The 23,237-nt window shown below is 41.2% G+C and overlaps 1 protein-coding gene across 1 annotated transcript in view; it reads right to left on the bottom strand.

Annotated features, from left to right (window-relative positions):
- The window catches only part of ITPRID1 (ITPR interacting domain containing 1), a 99,389-nt gene that overhangs the window by 50,192 nt on the left and 25,960 nt on the right, over positions 1 to 23,237 (bottom strand). The window contains 7 exon segments of the mRNA XM_073898587.1: positions 507 to 1,069; positions 4,508 to 4,710; positions 6,726 to 6,812; positions 9,438 to 9,489; positions 18,913 to 18,956; positions 19,283 to 19,331; positions 20,682 to 20,863. Coding sequence (XP_073754688.1) covers positions 507 to 1,069; positions 4,508 to 4,710; positions 6,726 to 6,812; positions 9,438 to 9,489; positions 18,913 to 18,956; positions 19,283 to 19,331; positions 20,682 to 20,863 — 1,180 coding nt within the window.

The raw sequence follows: 23,237 nt of genomic DNA, 5'->3' as shown, positions 1-23,237 counted from the left end.
GATAAATTCTAAAGCAAGCAAACAAATAAAATACTAGTCCTGTAAAATCAAAAGCAAACCCAAGTCTCTAGTTCTTTGTCCAAGGCCCTGCATGAGGCATCATGGGGGGAAATACTTCCAAGACACATCTCCTTGAGGACAGAACCTGGTCACCGGGGAGCTGACAGACCAGCGGGGGAGATGTCATCAACACACATGTACAGTCTCTGTCATATAAGCTCTCTTTACCAAGGCTGTGAAAACCCAGAGTGGAAGTGATGGGCAAGTTGCATTGAGTGGCAAGTACTTGTTTCACCCTCCAAGGCGGTGAAACAAGGAAAGTTAGAGAGTGGATGGAAGCATGCTAGAATTGCCTTAAATGTCCTAGACTAAAAACAGGAGTTTGGAACAGTAAGATACAATGCTGAGGGGGTGAAAGATTAAGGGGTCAACTGAATGTAGGAGGCAGAAAATGCCTTGGGGAGGGTTGTTCCCTTGGAAGTTGAGCGTGTGGGTATGTCACTGACCTCTTCCATTTCAAAGGAGTCTGGTGCTTCACTTGAGAGACAAGACAAGCTTTTGTGCTTGTTAGTTTGAGTAGAGTTCACCTTTTGAGTTCTATCCTTGACTGACCTCTCAGATATACAGGAAAGAGGAGCCCCCTTGGCCAGTGTGGATGAGCAAGACCATTGCTTGCTCAGAAGACCTCGGGGAGAATGAGAAGGTACCAAATCATCGCAGGCTTGGAGAGATGAGTGCTCTGCTGAAGGAGACAAATGACTTTGGTCATGGTTGTTTGTCACAACTGGTAACTCTGCTCCACACTCTCCTGATTTTGCAGAGGTGATGAAAAACTTGCCCCTCATCTTCAATGACTCTGACGCTTCTGGGCTGCAGTCTCTCCTAATGCTCTGCTTTGAAGCTCTCTTGAAAAGTTCACCCATTCTTCTTCGATGTTCTTTGGCTTCATTCACTGAGGTTCTTTGCATATTTTCCCCTCCATCTTTGTTCGGCAGGATGTTAACATTATTCAGCAAAGATGAGAAGGCATTGGCTTTGTGGTCCAGGATCTCCAGCTGTCTGAAACGACCTGAACAATTCGAGGAGCACAGAATTTTTAGACTGGGTCTTTTCCACGAAACTGCATGAATGTGGTCAAAATTGAAAAGGTTGGTGACACAGTGGCATTTTCAAGATGGGAAAGACTACAAGCTTTTGAAACTCGTTTTTCTCAGTACATGCCACTGGTTATTATGAAGGTGATTCCCCAACAGAAGGAGATGCCATCGTGTCATGGGGAAAGCGAACACCTTTTATACTTGGTTAAATATGCATGACTATATACATTCGTATATGCCTGTAGTGTTTATGTGTGAATCCATAAAAACTATAGGTGAGCATGAATCTTAACTTAATCTTGTGTATTAAACTAAATGGTAAAGAGTGAACCTAGCTCTTTCATATGAGATGAGCTTGCATATTCTTCCATGGCTTTAGGTGGCAGATATCTTAATCGTCACCTCCACCATCTCCACCTACACTGTCACCTAATAGTGTGCAAAGATTATGGAATATAGAGTTAGAAGGCCTGGATCCAAATCCCAGGTCAACCAATCCCTGGAAGGGTGATGTCATAGTAAATGAATTAATAGAAATATGGTGCCTAGGGCCTGTGCCAAGCACATAGGAAGTGGTCAGTTTCCTTATCTGGAGAATGAGGGTAATAATACCCATCTTATGTATCTCTCACACCTGTTGTGAAAAGCACAATGCTGTACAAATATCAGTAGTTAGAGTTATAAATGTGTAAGACTCAGGACAGAAATATATTGTCCTCAATCATCCAAGAGAAGATAGTCATTAATGTGAAAATCCATTTGCCTTTTCAAATGAACCAGCTCCTCAATTTGTAAGTCTTTCTGGATGGTTCATTTAGGCAATTCGCAAGTATTGACTTCATTAACATATGGAAGGGACCTAGTGCATCCACGACAATTTGGGGACACAGTGCCACTTTGAAAGAAAATGGTGAAAAATTGTTTTGGTATCTCCAGATAATAAAACCAAAATGATGGAAACAGAACACTTTGTTTTTTATTACATAGCCTTTTCTTAACCCCGGTGATAGCATGCTGGGTTGCATAGCTCAGCAGTGGTCAAAGGCCCCGTTGGTGGGTAAGGACACTGTCCCCTGTTCTGTTATTTGCACCAGCACAGAAATGCTACTGACTTTCCCATGAGCATATCCCTGCACCTACCTGCTCCCATCACCGGAAAAGGGAAGATAGAGACTACCAATCCTCCTACTTTAAAAACCGTGATGGACTTTTCACAGAAGATCGTGATATTCTTTTAAGACCAAGAGGAACTTGGGTTCTGAATATTTTCAGAAGCGTTCTGATTACATTTTTCCCCTAAATTCAGCTTTAGTTGAAACTAAATCTTTTTGTGTGTGTGTGAGCCCAAGGGTATGACTGAATCATAATTGTACTTTTATGATTTTCTTAACATCCATCCTATAGCAGAATTGTTATACTTAGACAAAGATAAAATCTATCTTTTTAACTGGTTGAGTCAATTCAAAGAACACAATCTTGTGGTATTAGAGGAGTGGGAGTGTTTTCTTATTGTTTTGTTTTTTGTTTGTTTTTGCCTTTGGGGAGATTGAGCAATGAAGTAATTCATTCTCATCCCTTTAAGTGTGAAGCTTTTTTGGGCACCTGGGTGGCTCAACTGGTTCAACGACTGCTTTTGGCTCACATCATGATCCCGGAGTCCTGGGATGGAGTCTGACATCGGGCTCCTGGCTCAGTGGGGAGCCGGCTTCTCCCGCTGACCCTCTCCCCCTCATGCTGTTTCTCTCTCTCTCTCAAATAAATAAATAAATAAAAAATTTTTTTTTAAAAGTTTGAAGCTTTTTTATGGACTTTGAATGAGACATACTTTCCCTTCTGTTTTTAGAACAACCAATTAATTTATTATTGCTTGTTTTACATTTGATCGTCTCAGTTTTTTTGAATCAGACGTGTCCTGGTAAGTGTTGAGTGAGAACAGTTACTGTGCATTATTAGCACGGTGTTGATGGTGGAAATAAGAGTGAGGCACAATCACAGGACTAGCGGCCCATCTCCCGGGTCTTCTATAATCCCTGTGTCAATTTCCACTGTAAAATGTTTACGTCACAGCTCAGGTCAAACACTCCCCAAATAGTGAGAAGTGCTATTATTTTCTCCAAAGAAAGAACTGATCAAAGACCTCACATCTCCCTATGTCAGGAGAAGACAACAAAGAATGATACAAATTTCCTCTAAAAGGTAAAGAGACATGGCATTGCAATATCTTCGGGGTTACATACTCTTTTATAAAAATTGCATTGCTGAGATTTTGAGGCCCATTTCACCCACATGAAAATGGGGGGAAATGGAGGCTAAAATGAAAAACCTAAGATATTTGTTTGAGAAAGACACTTTATCTCACTTGACTTTCATGAATTTATTTAAAGAACGTATTTCAGAAACAGAATTTTGGCATTTTCTCCAGTCCAGAATTTTGCAAACTCTATCCTATGGAGGAGATGTTCTTCAATGTTCCTCCAAGAGGGGTTTTGTATTTAAATGATTTTGAAAATGCTGCCCTGCATCCTCTCTAGGAGACCCAGAGTGCACTTCAGCATAGTAAGCAAATTCCGAAGTAAATAAACCTGTTTAACTGCCAGTCATCTTTCCCCCAAATTATTTGAGCATGGTACACATGCTCCAAGAACATCGCAGTGATGTCCTAGAGAAAAGTATTCCATTGAACACCAGTTGGGGCAACATAGCAGCATGCATGATAACTAAGGGGGTTAGGCATAGTTAATCCACAAATCTGGAAATGTGACAGCTTATCACCTATCACTTACAGCTTATGGTGGAATAAGAAGTGTTCTAAGCCTCATACATGAGGAAATTAAGGTTTTACCTTGTGACTGGTGATAAGCTTTGTCAGATCCTGGTTCCTCTGCCTCCTGGGTATGTGGTTACGGTATACATTAGGGCTGTTCACCGGTATTGCATTTTCTTTTTTCTGAACATATGGTAAGATTGCACATTCTCACCCTTTTGGAGTTAAGTATGGCCATGTGACTGATTTTGGCCAATGAAACCTGACAATGAAATCAATGGGTAAATTCTGAGCAGAAAGAGGTAAGAGTCAAGTACGATTCTCCATTTCCACCTTTTCTCTGTCACTGCAACCAGTGACATTCCAGATGATGGGGCCAGGTCCACATAGGAGGACAACATGGAGCAGATTTTTTCCCCCAAACGCTCATATGAACCTGCAGCAGACACATGATCTGTTTCCTAGGTTTGCTAGGCAAACCTTGATCACAGAGTGATCAAGACGTACACATTTCTGTTCTAGGCCACCGCAATAGAGAGGTGATTGCTACTGCACACATCTTCCAGAGTGTCCCTCCTGATACTGTGGCTCATCTGGCCACTCACCCCCATTGCTGAGATTTGAAAGCCGTGCAGACTTCACTTACCGTGTAAGTCAGGGTTCTCAATGTCCATTCGCTGCTTTTGAGCTTCAAGAAAAACCCGGATGTTGATTCCTCTGGCGGCTGAGCCACAGCTCAGGAATCTGGCTGGGATCTGTGTACAGATGTCTGGCTCATATGTACCAAACCCCAGATCCAAGAGAATCTCCACTGGATCTTTTTCCCAAAATTCCAGCCATTCAGGAATACTGTGGTAAAAATATGAATATCTTTATCCAGTAACAGTTCACTTAACAAAATCTGTTTTTTTTCCTAGTCACCTTGCCTCCCCATCCCAAACTTCCAGAAACTGAGTGAAAGAAATCTAAATAGACAAATAGATGTTGCATTTACCAGAGCTCATACCTACTTACTTAAAGGATAGTCCATCACTTCCACTCGGGGACTGCTTGTCTGTACTTTCTGTGCAAGACCAATGAGTTTATTTATCTGCATTTCCATTTCATAATAGGCAAATGTTAAGTTAGGTAGGGCAGAGAGATTGTGGGTCAGAAGCCAGAGTAATATACTGATAACCACAAAGAAATGGTAATTCATGACAATGTGAAACAGAAGAAAAAAAGCAAAACCCTGTAAACAGTGGAACTCAAAAAAGAATGTTTTTAAAAAGAATCAGTCTGGGAGCACTGTCAGCTACACAGATCTGTTGATGAAATCACTAAATGCAGACTCCAAGGACTGATACTTACAAGTAATGATTTTCAGTCCCTAAGTAGGATTAAAATATGTTCTGTGTTTTTTTTTTTTTTTTTTGGACGTGGGTGAGAAATAAGAAGTGGTTTCTTTAAATTGTTTGACTCAGTTTTGGCACTTAAAATAATAAACTTTGGTTATCTGGAAATTATATTTATGTATACCAGCTACTTCCCAATTACTGCCCTTCTCCTTGGTGACTGTGCTATTGACCTTTTAAAACTCATGGATGGTGTGGGAAGCAGAACTTTTGATAAGGGTTTCCTAGGTTTGCTAGGCTCTTTTGTTGCAAGTTCCCAGTTTGCCTCTACTTTCCCTGAAACACTAAGGAGTTTATTTGATATAGTTTGGATGATTTATTTTCATGATTTCATCATTTAAATTGGATTAATTACAACTCATTTATTTAGCCATTCACACATTTAACAACAGCCACCTGTAGTCTCCTTGGGCCAGCCCACTTAGCACACATTACCCAACATCACGTTCACACTTTCTTATGTGACATGGAGATCTGGTGCTTTGCCTCCTGATTCGATCAAGGAAGAAAAGATAAGCCAAAAACTCTTAGTGCAGGGCTTAAATGGCTCAGCTTGGATATCCTAATCATTGGAAACAACTGGAGACCAGGGGTACCAATCACTTGATACCTTTAAATAAAAAAGTTTCAAGGGAGAAAAAAATTCTTGCAAGAAATCTAAATTGCGTATGAAAGATTTAATCTGTGGTTGTATTGACCTCACTGTACAAATTTTTATCCTGCCCATTTATACAAATATTTATTGAACATCTGTCACGTTCCAGGCTCTCTGCTAGGCACCCATGGCACAAAAAGGACCAAGGACATAGTTCTGCCTTCCAAAGGTTCACAACCTCATGTCCAAGAATGTATTTATTAATTGATTTGTCACTAAACATATTTTTAATACCATTAACTCTTCTTATTTATATTTAATTATGCAAGAAATACCTAAAATATATTCACCTTCTTAAAAAATTATTATATTATACATAAAGCTCTCTTTCCTCTTAGCCATTACCCCCACCAATCCTGACTCCCTTCCTACTAAATTTATATGTATCCTTCTAGATATTTTTCTGTTACATATATGCTTTCTAGTTGTCACCGGTTTGCTCTATAAATAGTATCATACTCTATGTATCTTTCTGCATCTTGCTTTTTTCCCCTGAAAAATATGACTCGAAGATCATTCTACGTTCGTGTATATAGTTCTCTCTGCCTATTCCTTTTATCACTGTGTAGAATTCCATAAAATGTGTTGGCCAGTAGTTTGTTTGGCCATCTCCAAATTTAGTTCGACAGATATTTAGTTTGATTTCCCTGACTCTTTTACATTGTTCTTGCAAGTTGGAGTCTTGAAAATCCTTTATTTATTCTCTCATCCATTCATTCAACAAGTTATTTCTCAAGTGCCTATTTATAATTTCATGAAATCCATTGTCACACCGAATGATTTCTCTGGATGACAAGAGCCTGGAAATCACATACCTTTGTGGTATACTTGCAGCAGAATGGCAAGAGTTGAAACTGGTCCCTCTGGAAAGGGTAGGAGTTTCTGAAAACGGTTGCAGAGATCTATAGTCGGGGAAAATACGAACGATGAGTTGTGTTGATTTAGATAGTCCCCTGGGAGATCATTGTGAATCTTTCCCTTCCAGAACAAACATTTGCATTTCCTCCTCATTTCTAATAATCACATAATGGCCACACCTTTGAAAAACAGAGAGCATGCAGTGGAGAAGCTGCTCCTCTTTTCAAGAGCGTTGTGTTACAGAAGGTGTGAGAATTTAAGTGTTAGGTGCCCGCTAGTGCTCATTATAAAGGTGACAGAATGTCTCACTTTTGACAGATGGCAAATCATTGGGGAACCTTTCAGGAACACAGCTCTGTTAGGCACCAACTTTCCAAAGAAGTTAAAATTGTGTGATGAAAGAGGTACGGCGAGCAGTCACTGAAGTGACTCTGTATTAATTCCCATAATGGTGAAGGATTCCATATCACATGGTTAACAATCTCTAAATGCTGTCTCCGGGGCTCCTGTGGCCATCCATATGCAACAAGGAGTAACCGACTCCTCTACTACCACAAAAAAAGAGTGTCACTCTATCCAAATAGGTCTGCATTGCAAGTCATTTGAAAGCACTTCCCAAGAGAATGAACCCCTGTTGTAATGTAGTTCAGCTTTATAGAGCTTGGTTATAGCATCAATACCTCTAGCCTCATCAGTCATAACAACCAGTTGGCCCAAGATTGGAATTAATCAAAGAACATCATGTAGATATCAAGTTTCCCTAGGACACCAAGTTATCTTGAATTCACCTTAGTCCTTGTCCCACATTTAGTCAGAATAGCTGGTCCTTGACTCTTTGTTCAATTGCTTCTCTGAGTTAAGGTGGAGAAAGTGTATGTTTCTGAATAATAAAGACTCTGGTTTTAACAGATGGTTGAGTTTGCTGGGAGCCCCGGAGAGAGGCAGAAGATATCCTTTTATTTATTGCCTCCCCTCAGTTTGTTTTAAGCCTGCCATATTTCTGTTTCATTCTGGGTTTGAGGATCACACCTTACTTTGTAATGTTTGGCAGAGCCACCCAGAAACTGCCCTGGCCTTGGATCCAGGAGAATCCCTGCATGTATAGTCATGGTTCTAACCAAGCCATGAGAGCAGGGGTGAGTCACTAACCTTGGCTTTCATTTTCCTCTTCAACAAAATGAGAAAGTTGCCTAAGACAATTCTGGGGTCCTTTAGGGCTCTCTGATTCCGTGAGCAGCAAAAAGAGCTAATCTGCTAAGAGGAGAAAACTATAACAAAGTAGTGTTTTACTTGTGACTTGGTGGGAGTCAGAGGGAGACAGTATTGAATACTTGGTTTTCAATGAATTGAGATTATCTTGAAAATGCAAGGGTGGCTGAGGCATGGGAGCAGAGTTCCCTACCTCAAAAAGCTCACAGTCTATGCCAGTGGTTCTTAAACCAGAGCGTTTCTCAGAATCATCTGAGGGGCTTGTAAAAACACAGATTTCTGAACCCTACCTCCAGATTTCCTGACTCCGAATGTCTGGGATGGGCCTCAAAAATTGGCAATGCTATTAAGTTCTGAGGTGATGCTGCTGCCACTGTTGGGCACTACCTTGAGACCTAGTCTATCCTTGTATTAAGAGACTCTCGCTGCTTTCTACCTGTAACATTGGAAATCTTATGCATAGTTGACCCTTGAACAACATGGGGGCTAGGGGCACTGACCCCCAACACAGTCAAAAATCTATGTATAACTTTGGACTCCCCTAATACTTAACTACTAATAACCTACTGTTGACTGAAAACCTTACTGTAAGAGTTCAATTAGCACATATTTTGTATGTCATATATAATATATTGTGTTATTACAATAAAGCAAGCTACAGAAAAGAAAATGATATTAAGAAAATCAAAAGGAAAACACATTTACCGTACTGTATTGTACTTATAAAAAAATCTGCATAGTGAAATAAGTCAGTCGGAGAAAGACAAATACCATGTGATTTCACTCAGATGTGGATTGAAGACACAAAACAAATGAACAAAGAAAAAAGAGATAAACATAAAGCCCCAGACTCTTAAATACAGAGAATAAAGTGGTGGTTGCCGGAGGGGAGGTGGGTGCTGAGATGCGTGAAATAGAATTACGGGTACACTTATCCTGATGAGCACCGAGAAATGTATAGAATGGTTACATTGTTACATTGTACACCTGAAACCAGCACTGTATGGTAATTATACTTGAATTTTTAAAAAGTCTGCACATAGGTGGACCCACACAGTTCAAAACCATGTTGTTTAAAGGTCAACTGTATTATTGCCCAGTGAACAGCGTCGTGATGGATCATATTGACAAGGTGAGAATAAGAACGCAACTATTTTATGAACAGGTCCTTCTGAACTGTTGTGTTATAGAAAAATGCCTTTTATGCATATGTTTTAATTAAATTCTTTGCCCACATGCCACACCAGCATTTGTTGATTGAATTTGTTCACTCCTTTATGACGCTGAAAGAACCTCTATTTCTCCCAAGGCTTGTGAAAGCATTCTAGGTGCGGTGGCTAAACCAGTGACAAGATCCCAAGCTCCCTGGCAGCATTAAGGAGTCTCCTCACTTCCATTTCATTTATGAAAGATGCGGTTGTAAAATACTGGAGTGGAGCCACATGGGTCCTGCCACCTACCTCATGTAGTCTTTCACTGTCATGTGCACCATTCCTTGTTCATGCAAAGAAACTGCAACAAAGAAAAGAGGAGATGAGCTTAATTTCCTCTAAGCACATAGAAAATTTTCTGGTCCTCAAATGAATGAAGATGGGATCGATTTCCATATCTGAGACGGTATCAACATGAGGTACAAGGCATCTCTGTAGTGAACAAGACAGAATGTAATTAATGGCTAAATTGTGTGACAACCACTTGAAGAAATGTACTTGTTCAGTCAAGAGGGAAGTCGGTGGCAAAGGATGTAGTCAGCAAAGGTTTCAAGGAGAAACCGGTACTTGTCTTGGATTTTTAAGAACTGGTAGAATTCGATGGATGGAAAAGAGGTGTGGCCAAGCGCAAAGAGTGTCTGTAGCAAGTCTGATGAGATCGCAGGGCATTTTGGAATACTCACTCATGGTCCACAAGGTGGAGGAGCAAGGGTGGGGACAGACAAAAGAATACACGAAGGACCCCGCATTTGTGGAGCGTCTGCCGTGCATTTGTATCTGCCAATCCTTATGACAGCCTTAAATTTAGGACCTATCCTGATTTTTCAGATGAGGAAACAGACTCACAGGAGTCGAGTAATGAGCCCGTGATCACACAGTCCAAAATAGCAGATCTAGGAATGTATCATTACTTCAATGATTGATTATAACAATTACAGTTACGATTTATTTAGCGTTAAGCTTATAGGAGGCAATGTGCTAAGCACGTTGCATGCACCATCCGTTTTAATTTGTACAACAAATCTATGAAATAGGTATTATGAATCCCCCTTAACAGAGAGGCAAACTGAGGCCAGCAGGAGGCCACAGCTTATTTTTATTTGTTGCTGTTGTTTCTTTTCAAAACACCACACTGCCAACACAATGTCCTGTAGCTTATTTGAAAAATCAGAAAGAGTAGTTTATATGTATGTGTTGGGCCATGGATTTTGAGCAAACGTATAAATGTGAGAGAGATGATGCTGAAGGTCCATTTGCCTGGTTAGTGGTGCTAAGGACAGATGAGAAGAGCTAAATGTTGGGAGGCTCCTGAACGAGCTGTGGCCACCTGAAGATCTGTGTGTTATGATGTAACTCTGCAGCAGCCGTCTGCAGAGGGAAACGTTCAGAACAGGGGCCAATTCCTCTGGAAGTTCACCAGCCTTCTCATTTCCTCTCACAGTGGTTTTCCTGGGGGCGAATGTGTGACTTGTATAAAACTGGAAGAGTCACCACCCAGCACTTCCGTGAGAAAGTCAAGTTTCTCATCACAAGAAATATATGCAGGTGGGGAGAAATTTTGGAAAAACAAACCTAAATGATTGAAACATATTTTAAAAAAAAAGGTTGAAAATAATAAAGGGCTCTTCAGCCTGGAGCCAGAATTCTTGTCTGGGTACGAGACTACGGATAGATCTCTAGGTATCTGTGAACTTGCCTCCGAGTGCCAAATTTTGGGGTGGATATTAGAATACATATAGTTTCCAGCTGTTTTTTCTTTCTTTTTTTTTTTTAAGATTTTATTTATTTATTTGACAGAGAGAGCGAGAGAGCACAAGCAGGGGGAAAAGCAGAGGCAGAGCGAGAAGCAGGTTCCCTGCTAAGCAAGGAGCCCGATGCGGGGCTCGATCCCAGGACTCTGGAATCATGGCCTGAGCCAAAGGCAGACGCTCAACCATCTGAGCCACCCAGGCGCCTGACCAGCTGTTTTTTCAAAGACTCAGTGACCCTGCTGAATGGGGCAGAACACTGGTCTAGAAAGATGAAGCCTCGAAGCCTATCATTGAGGTGTGAGCAGACGGTGAGTACTTAACTAAGCGCAGAATTACACAACTACAATTTTAAAAGGTAGCAAGAGTGTGGTTGCAATAAATATCTGCCCTACAAAAACAAATGGAACTCTGTCACACAAGAGTCACAGGGAGTGAAAAATATAAATCCACGATGTGCCTTTCCAGCACTGAGACCAAGCCATTGAGAGTCTCACAGGACAGTATGAAATTATTATTCCTTGCCTGTTGGAGGGTTTTTTGGGTTTTAGTTTAGTTTAGTTGTTGCTTTTTTCCACTTTGCTAATTTGTAAGATAAACTTCCTGCGCTTGTCAGGGTTAGGTCCTTGTTCTCTTTGCCTGTTTTCAATAATGAACCTGAACCCAGAGGCACCAGCAGGTGGCCCAGTTCTCGCCAGCCCTGGGGTTCCTAGAATTTCCTTAAAATTCAGAAGATACAGCAGCATTGGCCCAGATCTCTTCAGGGAGCAATGTGTCGGAGCCCACTTGTGCTGCAAACCTCTGCAGTCTCCACCCTTCTCCCTTGGTTCCTTAGCGGTTACCTGCCTGGCTCCCGGGAGCATTTGAGTCTGCTACCTCTGACCACAAGAATTTGACACCTAGGGAATGCCATCGGGGGGACAGACAAACTGCTCCCGTTACCCTGCATTTACTCAAGCTTCGGTAGGCATCATGCTCCAGGCTGCCCCAGGCAGAAAGTGGTTCACCAATGGGTGTGCCTGTATCCATCCCATAAAGCCCTGCCTGCTAGGGTCTCCTTACATCCTTCTCGCTTCTCTAGTGGCTTCGTCTTGCTATTTTCCCCAATTTATTTTTTCCTTCTGAGATACCCGTATTAGGCTTTCAAAACCAGATTTTACGCTTTAAAAGCAATGGTGGATGGAGGAAGAAAAAAAAATAATAAGGTCCTCCTATCCCTAAGGCTCATAAGGGGTGATTTGGAAGAGAATTAAAGCAAGAAAAAAGTTCTCTGCTGTACTCAATACATCCCATTGCATGGGTTAAAATGCCAGTTCTGATTCCCTTTTAGATACTTGAGTCTCCAACCGCCCTCCCTACTGTTAGGTGGACTTCTGCCATCTGAAGCAGCACACACCGCACTTAACCCTGCAAAATGTATTACTGGAGAAGATGTAGTGAGATATGCAGAAGGCACTAATTAGCACCTTTATTGGCTTAGAAAGCATTTTTTATTTTGGTTTTCCTAAGCATTTCTGACTGATTCATGGAAGACATTTGGTTCTTTGGAATATCGTCCAATAGACTAATCAAATTACATTTTCACAGGGCTCTAAAATAATAGCATTCTGCAGCTTTCTGTATATTTAACTCCTGCATGACCAAGACTCGGAGTAGAAGCCATCGGCAGGGCTTATTTGTCTCAGTTTGCACATGATAACAATCTATATTCTTACAAAATAAAAGATTTCCTCATTCTCCCTGACACTCATGCTCAGAATCCTAAAGCCAATTGTAATGCTCTGCTCTTCTCCACTCGCATATCTGCTTATTTTCCAGATGCAACTGACTCCTCCTCTCTCTTCCAGTGCTGAGCCCAAGCCCTCGTGACCTCAAGCCTGAGTTCACAACTTGTGCAAGGTGTGCACCATCTTCCTCTCGCCAGGAGAAATATTGGAATCCGTCATTTCTCTTCTCAGAAACCATTCATAACTCACTCTAATAGAGACAGCAAGTGTGTAACATGCCTGGTTCCATTCCCCAGCAATGCACCAATGGCAGCTATCACTAATTATTCATGACCTTCTGTTCAGGTGAACAAAGATACGGTCTCGCAATTCTCAACACAAACCCCAGTTACAACTACCTCTCCTTTGACTGGAACCTGAGATGATCTTCATACATCAAGTGCGATTCCCTCTTTCTGGGTTTTAAGGCATTTATAACCAGACAACACCCTATTTATGAGAAAAATTTCCACCTTTGTTCCCCAGCCTGAAACCATTTCTCTAGTCCGACCGCCTTCTATATGCTTTCTTGCACACATTTGGTTTTCTTTTCATTCTGTGCCTTTGTTCAAGCTCCTTGAACCAGGTGACATTGTCTTCCTTTGCCTCTTTGTTTTTTTTCAAACCCGTATCACTCTTTGACTAGCTCAAGTCACTCTTCTTTGAAGATTTCCCAACCTGACTTACATCAGCTTCCTTATGGACCAGTTTTACTGACATCTTTTGTTGACTAACTTTGGGGAAATCATTATGTGTTAGAGATCATTCCTACCTCAGTGGGATTTACAATTTTGTTAGTGAGGCCGCTCATATCCCTAATAATTTGAGGCAGCATGGACCAAGTGCCATATGGGTAGAACCTGTCATGGATGTGACTGGTGTGCAGAAGAAAACTTGAGGCTCTTAGTGCAGGTGTCAGGAAGGGCCTTATAGAGAATACGAGACCCAAGGCACAACTCAAAAGAAGGCAAGAGGAGAACAGAACAGGAAAGACTTTAATACAGGAGACATTAGATGAAGAAAGGTGAAGCGTCAGGATGGCAATGAAAGGGTATAAGACAAGAGGGTCTTGTGAAACATTGGCACAGATTGTATTCAGATTGCAACAGTCCTGGGAAGTCAGAATGATATAGGTAAGGGCAGGAGCCATGCACTCTACGTCTTTGTATTCTCCACTAGCACAGTGCTTTCTTTTCTTTCTTTCTTTTTCTTCTTCTTCTTCTTCTTCTTTTTTTTTTTTTTTTTAGAGAGAGAGAGAGAGAGAGTGCAAAGGGAGAAATAATCCCAAGCAGGCTGCATGCCCAGTGGGGAGCCCAACATGGGGCTCGATCTCACGACCCTGAGATCATGACCTGGGCTGAAATCAAGGTCAGATGCTCAACCGACTGAGCCACCCAGGCACCCCTCTACTAGCACAGTTCTTTGCTCTGAATGCTTTTGTTTAATAAGCTTTAAGGGAGCATCTATTATGTTTAACTGGATTTACATCGACCTCATCTTTAGGCCACAGATTTTAGAATCTGATCTTGTAAGTTCTTATTTAATAAATTCCTCTGGAAAGATGTAACTTTATTCTTCAAGGACCTCTCTGGGGATTGGAGAAGAAATATCTAAATATTAAAAGGACAAATGAATTAACCACCCCTCAAGTAATCAATGGCTCCAAGCCGATCTTTGACAAAAACTTTTTTTTTTTTTTTTTTTTTTGCTGTAGACGTTGGATCTGGTTTTTTCCCTCACAGTTATGCTTGGCTGTGTTATAAACAAGTGCACATTATATAAAGCTTCCCAGTGACACATGCATTCGTGTAGCTGTCTGTCCCAGCAGGGTAACTCCAATGCATTCTCACAGGGCAATGGTGCGAAGTCTAACTTGTTCTTCAGTGGTGGGAATGGGCTTGTTGAGAACCAGCTCCTCTCCCCAGGCTTTCTTAATATGGAATCTGGGATTAAGAAGAATCAGCAGCCTGAGAAGACAGACCTTCACATCCATGACCACATACCATTTAGCACCCCAGTTGAGCCCAAAGAGGTTCTGACTGCCCTATTGTGTTTGTGGTTATAGGAAGGTCCACGGATCCTCAGTGAGCACAAATGGAGAATCAAACTTATGTTTGCTTATGTTGTTGGTGACCACTATGAGGAGCTGATCAGCACCAGTGGTGGTGGTTCTCAGAAAGGGAAAAGCTAAAGAAATTGAAGGATGCCCATAATGGTCTTCCCTGTAAGTCACCCATGTGCCCTGAACAGGCAATGCTCTGGAGATATTTAAGATGACTGCCAGACCACTCAGCTAAGATGGCCAAATATTTGTCAGAAGGCAGGGCAGACAACGAGAGAGCATCCTTTTTGAAAGTCAACCTTCATGTGGCTTTCCAGAGGAATTATTTGATGCATCTTTTTTTATTTTAATATCCAGATATGGTCAAACCATAGACACTACTCAATTGACATAAAAATTAGTTCTACTCTGAAAATTTTCAATTCTGGAGGACTGTGTTGTGGCTCCGAAGGCGGGTGCACCAGAACCAGATGACCTGGAGAGAGAAGCAAACGCCAGTGAACTCAGCCACAATGCTCACACTTTGACTTTTCTCGCAGGGGGATTGGTGCAGGGCTTGCTTTCCTCCTGGGGGGTCCCATGCATAGCACATAGAGTAAATGATCCTGGGCCTTTGGAGAGGCAATGTGGCTCTAGAGTCAGACAGATCTGAATTCAAATCTTGACCCCCTTACCTACTAAATGGGCTACTTTGGGCAAGTTACTTAACCTTTCTGAGTCTCATTTTCCTCCTTGCAAAAGTTAGTAACAGTAATATATACCTTGGGAGATGGTTCGGGTAAATGAGATAACATAGGAAAAGTACCTAGGCTGTGTGCTCTTTGTGTGTATTCATTTCTCTCCCCTCCCAGTTCTACTGATGAAGAGGCTGACATGCCAAGGGTTAAGGGCTTTATCTAGCATAATGGTACTGAGCACAATGGGAAATGGGCCAGCCAGATTCCAGTTTAATAAAAATGAGACTTTAGGTAGCCACAGAGCAGCATGAATGCCAAAGAGTCACCTTAAAAGGCCAACACCCCATCTTGGCCATCTCTAAATTCAGAAGGAATTCATCAATAGGACCCCTGAAGCCTTATGCCACCTCCCCCTCCCCATTTTATCTAGGACTCAGTCCAAGACCTGGAGACCCACTGGAATGCTTTCTATAGGAGGTACTGTGTCACCTGTAAGCTGAGCAGGCACTTGGATCTTGTTGCTACTTCACTGTATGAAGACCTCAGGAGTGACCAATGAGGGAAACTAGCCTTAGAATAAATTCTACTTGTAGTGGGTTGAATTTAACTTCTGTATCTGAAATCTCATTTTATTTTTTAAAAAATTTTTAAAGATTTTATTTATTTATTTGAGAGAGAGAGAGCGAGCACAAGTGGGGTGAGGGGCAGGGGAAGAAGCAGACTCCCCTCCAAGCAGGAAGCCTGATGTGGGACTCGAACCCGGGACCCCGAGATCACGACCCGAGCCAAAGGCAGACGCTTAACCGACTGAGCCACCCAGGCATCCCTAAAAATCTCATTTTAAAATGCATCCTTTATTTAGAAATAGGGTTTTTGTAGATATAATTAGTAAAGGTGAGGTCACACTGGATTAGGGTGGGTCCTATGTCCTTACAGAAAGAGAAAAGCTCTCCCTCCACAGGGAAAAGCGGTCATGTGGAGATGGAGGCAGAGAAAAGCTGTCACCACAAGCCAAGGAATGCTGAGAATTTCTGGGAGCCATCTGCAACTAGGAAGAGACAAGGGAGGATTCTTCTCTAGACCCTTCAGAGAGAGAATGACCTTGTCGACACACCTTGAATTCAGATTTCCAGCCTCCAGAACCATGAGAGAATAAATTTCTTTTTGAAGCCACCAAGTTTGTGGTAATCTGGTATAGCTGCCCTAGGAACGAATGCACCACTCTGCATCACGCTAAGATTGCACAAGCTGTTCTGGGATTTTTCCCTCCAGCTGCGAGCACTCTTCTCTCTCCTCTTCCATTTCTTTTCATCTTGCCACAGTTCTTCTCCTTGCCACCCTCACCACAACCTTCAGGTTACCAGTTGCTGGTCCTGTTCTAGCTTCCACATTTTTTCAGTATGACTCTTGGCTTCTCTGAATTCTGCATTTAGTGGTTTCATCGTGGCTATGGCCAGTATGCAGAGGGCTGATAGGATGCTGGGCTTCAAGTTCCTCTGACCTCTTCTAAACAGCTGTGCCCCCAACCACGGTGCTTGATCACTCTGTGGCCCAGATTCTTCACCTGCAAAGCTCTGATGAACACCAGCCTTGCTCCCACACAGGTTACTGAGTTTAAAATATGATAGATCATAAAGAGCCTTGTAAAAATGAAGGCTCAATTAAACTTCTAAGAGGCTATTCCATTATTATTAAAACCTTCGCTGAAGATAAAGGACCTGGCAAATGGGAACTGTGCATTTCTGATGTGCTAGCCCCTCTTTCCTCCAGCTTTGCACCTCCTGTCTGTGCCTTTATGCTTCACCTACTTGATTCAGAGGTGGAAGGGCCATGGTTGTCTCATTTCTGGGAAGTGAAGCTTTTAATAATACAGTTACTGACAACACCAGAGTTAGTGCCAGGCCTCCCACCATGTCCTGGGCAAGAAGAAACATCAGGGGGATCTGACATCTCATGCCGGCTGTATTTCTTAAATTCTTGCCTCTTCTTTTCTTTCCTTTCCCTTCCTTTTCCTTCCTCCCTTCCTTCCTCCCTCCCTTCCTTCCTTCCTTCCTTCCTTCCTTCCTTCCTTCCTTCCTTTTCTTTCTTTCTTTGTTAAGATTTTATTTTTAAGCAATCTCTACACCCAATGTGGGCCTAGAGCTCACAACCCCAAGATTGAGTCACATGCTCTACCAACTGAGCCAACCAGGTGCCCCAAGTTCTTGCCTTTTCTTGATTCTGCCCTACTATAAACAGAGATACTTACATTCAGTTTATTGGCAAACATCTTCAGAGATTTGGGGATCACAGAACTTTTATATTTAAAAAAATAGATAAACTTGGAGGAGGAAATTTCAATGATATACCTAGTTTTTTCTTTTTGTTTTTAGTAAAAATGTTCCAAATTTAAACTGGTTTGTAGCCAGTGGTCAATCTTAATTTAAGATGTCAGTGGAAGAAGTGAGATAATTAAGATCAACTAAGTAAGTAACCATTAGACTAATAGTTTTCCCCTCTAATCATTAAACTCCTAATTTATGTCATTTTTCTACGTACATTATTTATGGCATTTCATCAGTTTTAAAGCACGCATTTTTTTTCACATTTCAACATCTATGAAATCAGGAAGTGTCTTATAGTCAGTGTTGCCTTTCATTTATAATTGCCAGGGTTTGCTATTTTATTTTCCTGAGTAGTACTTAATATGTGAATGCATTTCGTTCATTCCTTCCTTCCTTCCTCTCTTTCTTTCTTTTTTTCTTTCTTTCGTTTTTAAGTAATCTCTACACCCAAGGTGGGGCTCGAACTCACAACCCCAAGATCAAATGTCACATGCTCCACCAACTGAGCCAGCCAGGGTGGGGCTAGGGGGCCCTGTGAGTGCATTTTATAATCGTATTTCATTTAAAGAAGGTGGGAACTGAGATCTGCAATTAATTTCTTTTTCTTTTTATCATATTCTTGTCAAATCTCAGTGTAACAAGTGTGATACATTTTCTGCGTCAGAAATACATACTTGCACTGTTTTCCATAGAATTCAGTCATCTGTTCTTTTTGAGATCAAATGCACCATTAGAAAGGGAGGATATAATTTTGAGACTGGAGAATAGAAAGAAACTAGATTTAGACATAAAAGTACCATAAGTGTGAGGAAAAGTTAAACAACTGCATTTCCATAATTACATCCTTGCAAAATGTCTTCATAGAACCCGGTGAGTTTTCTGGTAGAGGCTGAGCTAATGATGTGCCAGGAGGCCTGGTTTACAGCCCCCACCTGCTGCTGAATGACCCCCTATCCTTTCTGAGCCTCTGTTTTATATAGCAAACAAAGCAATTGAGCTGGATAGTTTTTGAGATCTGTTCCATTTCTAGCAAGCTCTGATAATTCTCATTTTAAGAAGATTTACTCACATAGACATTTTAACGAATTTAACAAATTTAACAAATCAAGTCCACAAAGCCTAAATGCTTCTGGTTCTCTTGTCTTACCAGTGTGGTCGATGACTTGCTGAAAGTTTTCATTTACAGAGACCCTATAAAGAAACAAAAATATTGCGAGTCAAACAATGTGTACAACTCAATTATACTAAATTGCACTTTAAACAGATGAGAGTAAATGCAGAGCTAGGCTTTATTATGGGAGGACTTTTTAAAAAGCAATCAACAGCCAGGGACTGGAACAGTATTCTGTTGTGTACTTTAAAATTGATATATAACTTTTGTAATAATAGAACGTTCCTTCATGCACTCAGTTAAAATGAAAAACCCTACATGTCTCACCTTGCCCCAGAAGAGTTACCCACATTGTTTTCACAGAATTTTGCAAGAGAGATGTGTAAAGGCACGAAGAAACACTTACAAAAATCCAGAGTCCAGCCACTGCTGAATACTTGCTTGTTTCGAATCTTCTATAAAAGAGAAAGAAACAGACCAATCAATCAAAGCACACCAGCTTAAATAATGCTACCCCATTAGCCAGCCCCCACTCATAGCTCTATTTCCTACATAGTTAGTCACATGTTTCTACAAGCATATTCATTTATTTTCCCAAGGCAAAACGTCCTGCTTTCCATAATCATTCTTCCCTGAGAATGAAGTATAAACTTGCCACATGATTGACACCAAAACAGAAAGAAAGAAAGAAAGAAAGAGAGAGAGAGAGAAAGAAGGAAGGAAAAAAAAAGAAAGAAAGGAAAGAAAGAAAAAGAAAAAGAAAGGAGAAAAGAAAATGTGAAAAGGAAGAAAAATAAATCACTGAAGTACAAGAGATGTTAGAATAAATTTTAAATTACCTGGTGTGGACATGAAGAGTGAAAAAGCATACCAGACTTTTGTCTTTCTCTTGTCAGATATAGATCACCATGGACCCTCTCCTTATTGAATCACGACATTTACCTAAGGCAGCTAGCCAGTGATGTTTATTTGCAAGGAGTTCTCTGCCAGGTTCTAAACCAAATTTGCATTCATTCCAGGGACAAATTGCACTAGAGTCCCAGGATTGCCAAAGGCACCCTGTGTTAAAAAAGCACCAGTCTTTTAAGGTGGATCTTTGTCCCTGGCTTAACAAATAGTCGACAGGCAAAAAGGAGACGATAGAAAAGCAGCATTTCCCGGTAAATATTTCTTTCCTTTATGGTTGGCTACAGGCTACTCTGGGCTGATTTTCTTTGACTTTACCCCACCAAACAAGGAAGTACCCGACTTACCCCCTCACAAGGTGTCTGGTGAACCCGAAAGGCCAAGTAGGCATGCAAGGTGCTTATTTTTTAACTTAGGGACTCTAGAAAGGTAGGACGAATTAGGTGGTGGGCAAAGAAGAAAAACCATCAGTTATATCAGTGGAGGGAAAAGTGTTTTCCTCCTTATGACTCTTTGAACTATTCAAATTATTATGGATGCTTCGTGCAAGACCCAGTATATAAGAGCCTTTCAATAGGATGTTTGGTGTTCTGAAGGAAGCCTCATGTCTCTGGCATGGACTCCATGTCACTTCAGGGTCCTGGGGGACTTGGGGCGAGGAGACCTCGGAGTAGAAAGGGAAAAGTTGGTCTATTTCCATCAAGAAGGTGTGTATTTCGAATGTCTGTGGGGGAAGTCATAAGTGCCCATTTCATAGAAGTTTCTGGCATTTTGCCAGGAACACTGGTATTTTCAAAGCCAAGTGTTTGTTCCAGAATCATTTGCCCCCAGCCAAGCCCCCACATCCCTCACCACCCACAGCAGGATGTTTTCAAATAGCCCCGAGGGGCTGTTCTCACCCAGCATGGGGATGGTGACATTCTGGCTTTCCTCCTCAGAGCCAGGAGGCAGCTGCTCATCTAGGGGAGCCCAGGCCCTCTTGGTGGACCTCAGGATCTCTCTCCTGCTCTTTTCTTGGCCTCCTTGGGAGTTGCCCGATCCATGCGACCTCTCTGCCATTGTGAGAGAGTAATTCAGCAAACTAAAACATGGAGACAAACAAATGAGACCCGATGAGTCCGCTTTCAGGCTTGACTCAGTGAGAAGGAGAAGCCAGAGTGCTAACAGGCCGCCACAGTCTTCCGGAGCCTGGAGCGCCCACCCGAGCCGAGTTCCCCGTCTCAGTGAGGAGAAGTGGTTCCCTCTCAATGGAGAGGCAGCTGGAGACTGGAGACTAATGTGGCCTCACCTGTTGTCAGACCACATCTACCCTCTGGTGGATCTAATTGGGTGGTCTGTGATGTGCATGAAGAACAAAGAAACTGTGGAGTGGGAGGGCACTCCAGCCAGGAAGAAAGATTGAAAGTAGTGATTAACATAATCAGTATCCTTCAAATTTATCCAACAGTTACATCTGCAAAAATATTTTTAGAGAACCCAAAATGTAAAAAATAAGGACTTTGGCAACAGATCAACCTGGACGAGTCTCACCTCTGCAACTTGTTGGGTAGCCTTACGTAAATTATATAATCTTCCTACCTTCTCTTATTTTTTGATTGGGTATAAACTGTTCTGAGTTTTAATAACCGTTGACCTCAGTGAGTACTTATGATGTGCTAGATTCTATGCTGAATTCTATACATCCGTTATTTAATTTAATTGCCAACAAAGGAAGTAGTCTAATTGTCACAATTCTATTTTATTTATTTATTTTTATTTTTTAAAGATTTTATTTATTTATTTACTTGACAGAGAAAGAGACAGCAAGAGAGGGAACACAAGCAGGGCGAGTGGGAGAGGGAGAAGCTGGGTTTCTGCTGAGCAGGGAGCCTGATGCGGGACTCGATCCCAGGACCCTGGGATCATGACCTGAGCGGAAGGCCGACGCTTAACAACTGAGCCACCCAGGTGCCCCTAATTGTCACAATTTTATAGTAAATTGAAGAGCAGAGGGTTTGCATACCTAAAGCCACGCATCAACCAGCACTCAAACCCAGGCACTGGACTCCAAGCATATTCCTGTGATTATTAAGCTAGGCCATCTAACCGATAAGATGGTTGGGACAGTTAGATTATTAATAAATATATTATGCATATGGCACAAGAAATATTGACCACCCCCATTATCTCATTTAACCTTTGTTAACAGCATTTTGAGGATTGCAGGGTAAGGAGAGACAGAAGCTGAGCAGCTGAGTAAATTGTTGAAACTCCCCAGATTATCAGGACATTAAGAATGATGGTCTCCTTCTTACTCATCAATGTGTCTCCAGTATTTGAATTCCCAGCACAGGGTAGATGTTAAATAAATATATATAAAACTAAAGTAGCAAAGCTAGGGTTCAAAACCACACTTTCTGACTAAATTATTTCCATGGCATCTACTTGAATTTGCATTCGTTTATTCATCAAGTTTAGAGAAACGACTAAATAGTCAAATACCTATTTCAGCAGCATAACTTGCATCCCTAAACTCACCCATAATCACTGGTCACACGACTTAAACCATCCTTTCTAATCAGTGTTTAATCAAGGCAAGTCATTCAGATTTAAAGAGTTTCCTTACATGCTTTATACATTAAAATTCTATAATTCAACTGAAGTATAAATATACATTTATTGTTACAATAGTAAATTAGTGCAAAAATCAATGACAATTGTGATGACAATTTTATGATTAAAAAAACAAATACTAAGAAATTTCAATTATTTAAAAGTTATGGCAAAGGGTGGACAGTTAAAACAGTGAGGCTTTTAGTCAGCCAACTTTAGAAAGTTGACTTTTGGGGGGTGCCTGGGTGGCTCAGTCGGTTGAGCATCTGACTCTTGATTTCGGCTCAAATTGTGATCTCGGCTCAAGTCAGGTCATGATCTCAGGGTTGTGGTATCAAACCCCACTTTGGGCTCCAAGCTCAGCAGCGAGTCTGCATGAGATTCTCTCTCTCTCTCTCCCCCCTCTGCTTGCCCTCCCCTCCCCCTGCACAGGTTCTCTCTTTCTCTCTCTCAAATAAATAAACAAATCTTAAAAAAAAAAAAAGAAAATTAACTTTCAGAATATCCTCTGGGAACAAATAAACGTTAATTAAAATTTTGATGCTAACACAAAACAAAAATAATACAGGTAAGATTAAATTTCTAACCTTTATAGGATTATTTGGTATAGTAGAATTCATAACACTAGATAAAATAAACTTTAGGAATTACATTTAATTTCTGGCTATTTAATTTTACACACGCTTTGGATCTTTTGAGTTAAAAAAGTCCTCTTCGGCAATGTCATGAATCTTGCATGTGTATTCAACTCTGACAATGCAAAATTTCACAAGGAGGGAAAATCTCCAAAATCGTGCTCAACAAGATTCATGAAATATCAGACTCGGTAAGTGCTCAGGGTTTGAAGAAAGGAATAATGTATT

The sequence above is a fragment of the Callorhinus ursinus genome, unplaced genomic scaffold, assembly GCF_003265705.2.
Source record: "Callorhinus ursinus isolate GAN/ISIS: 27379988/994484 unplaced genomic scaffold, GSC_fseal_2.0 scaffold12, whole genome shotgun sequence".
NCBI lineage: Eukaryota > Metazoa > Chordata > Mammalia > Carnivora > Otariidae > Callorhinus > Callorhinus ursinus.
Note: the sequence above shows the minus strand (reverse complement) of the source record. Positions and strands in the feature narration are given on the sequence as shown.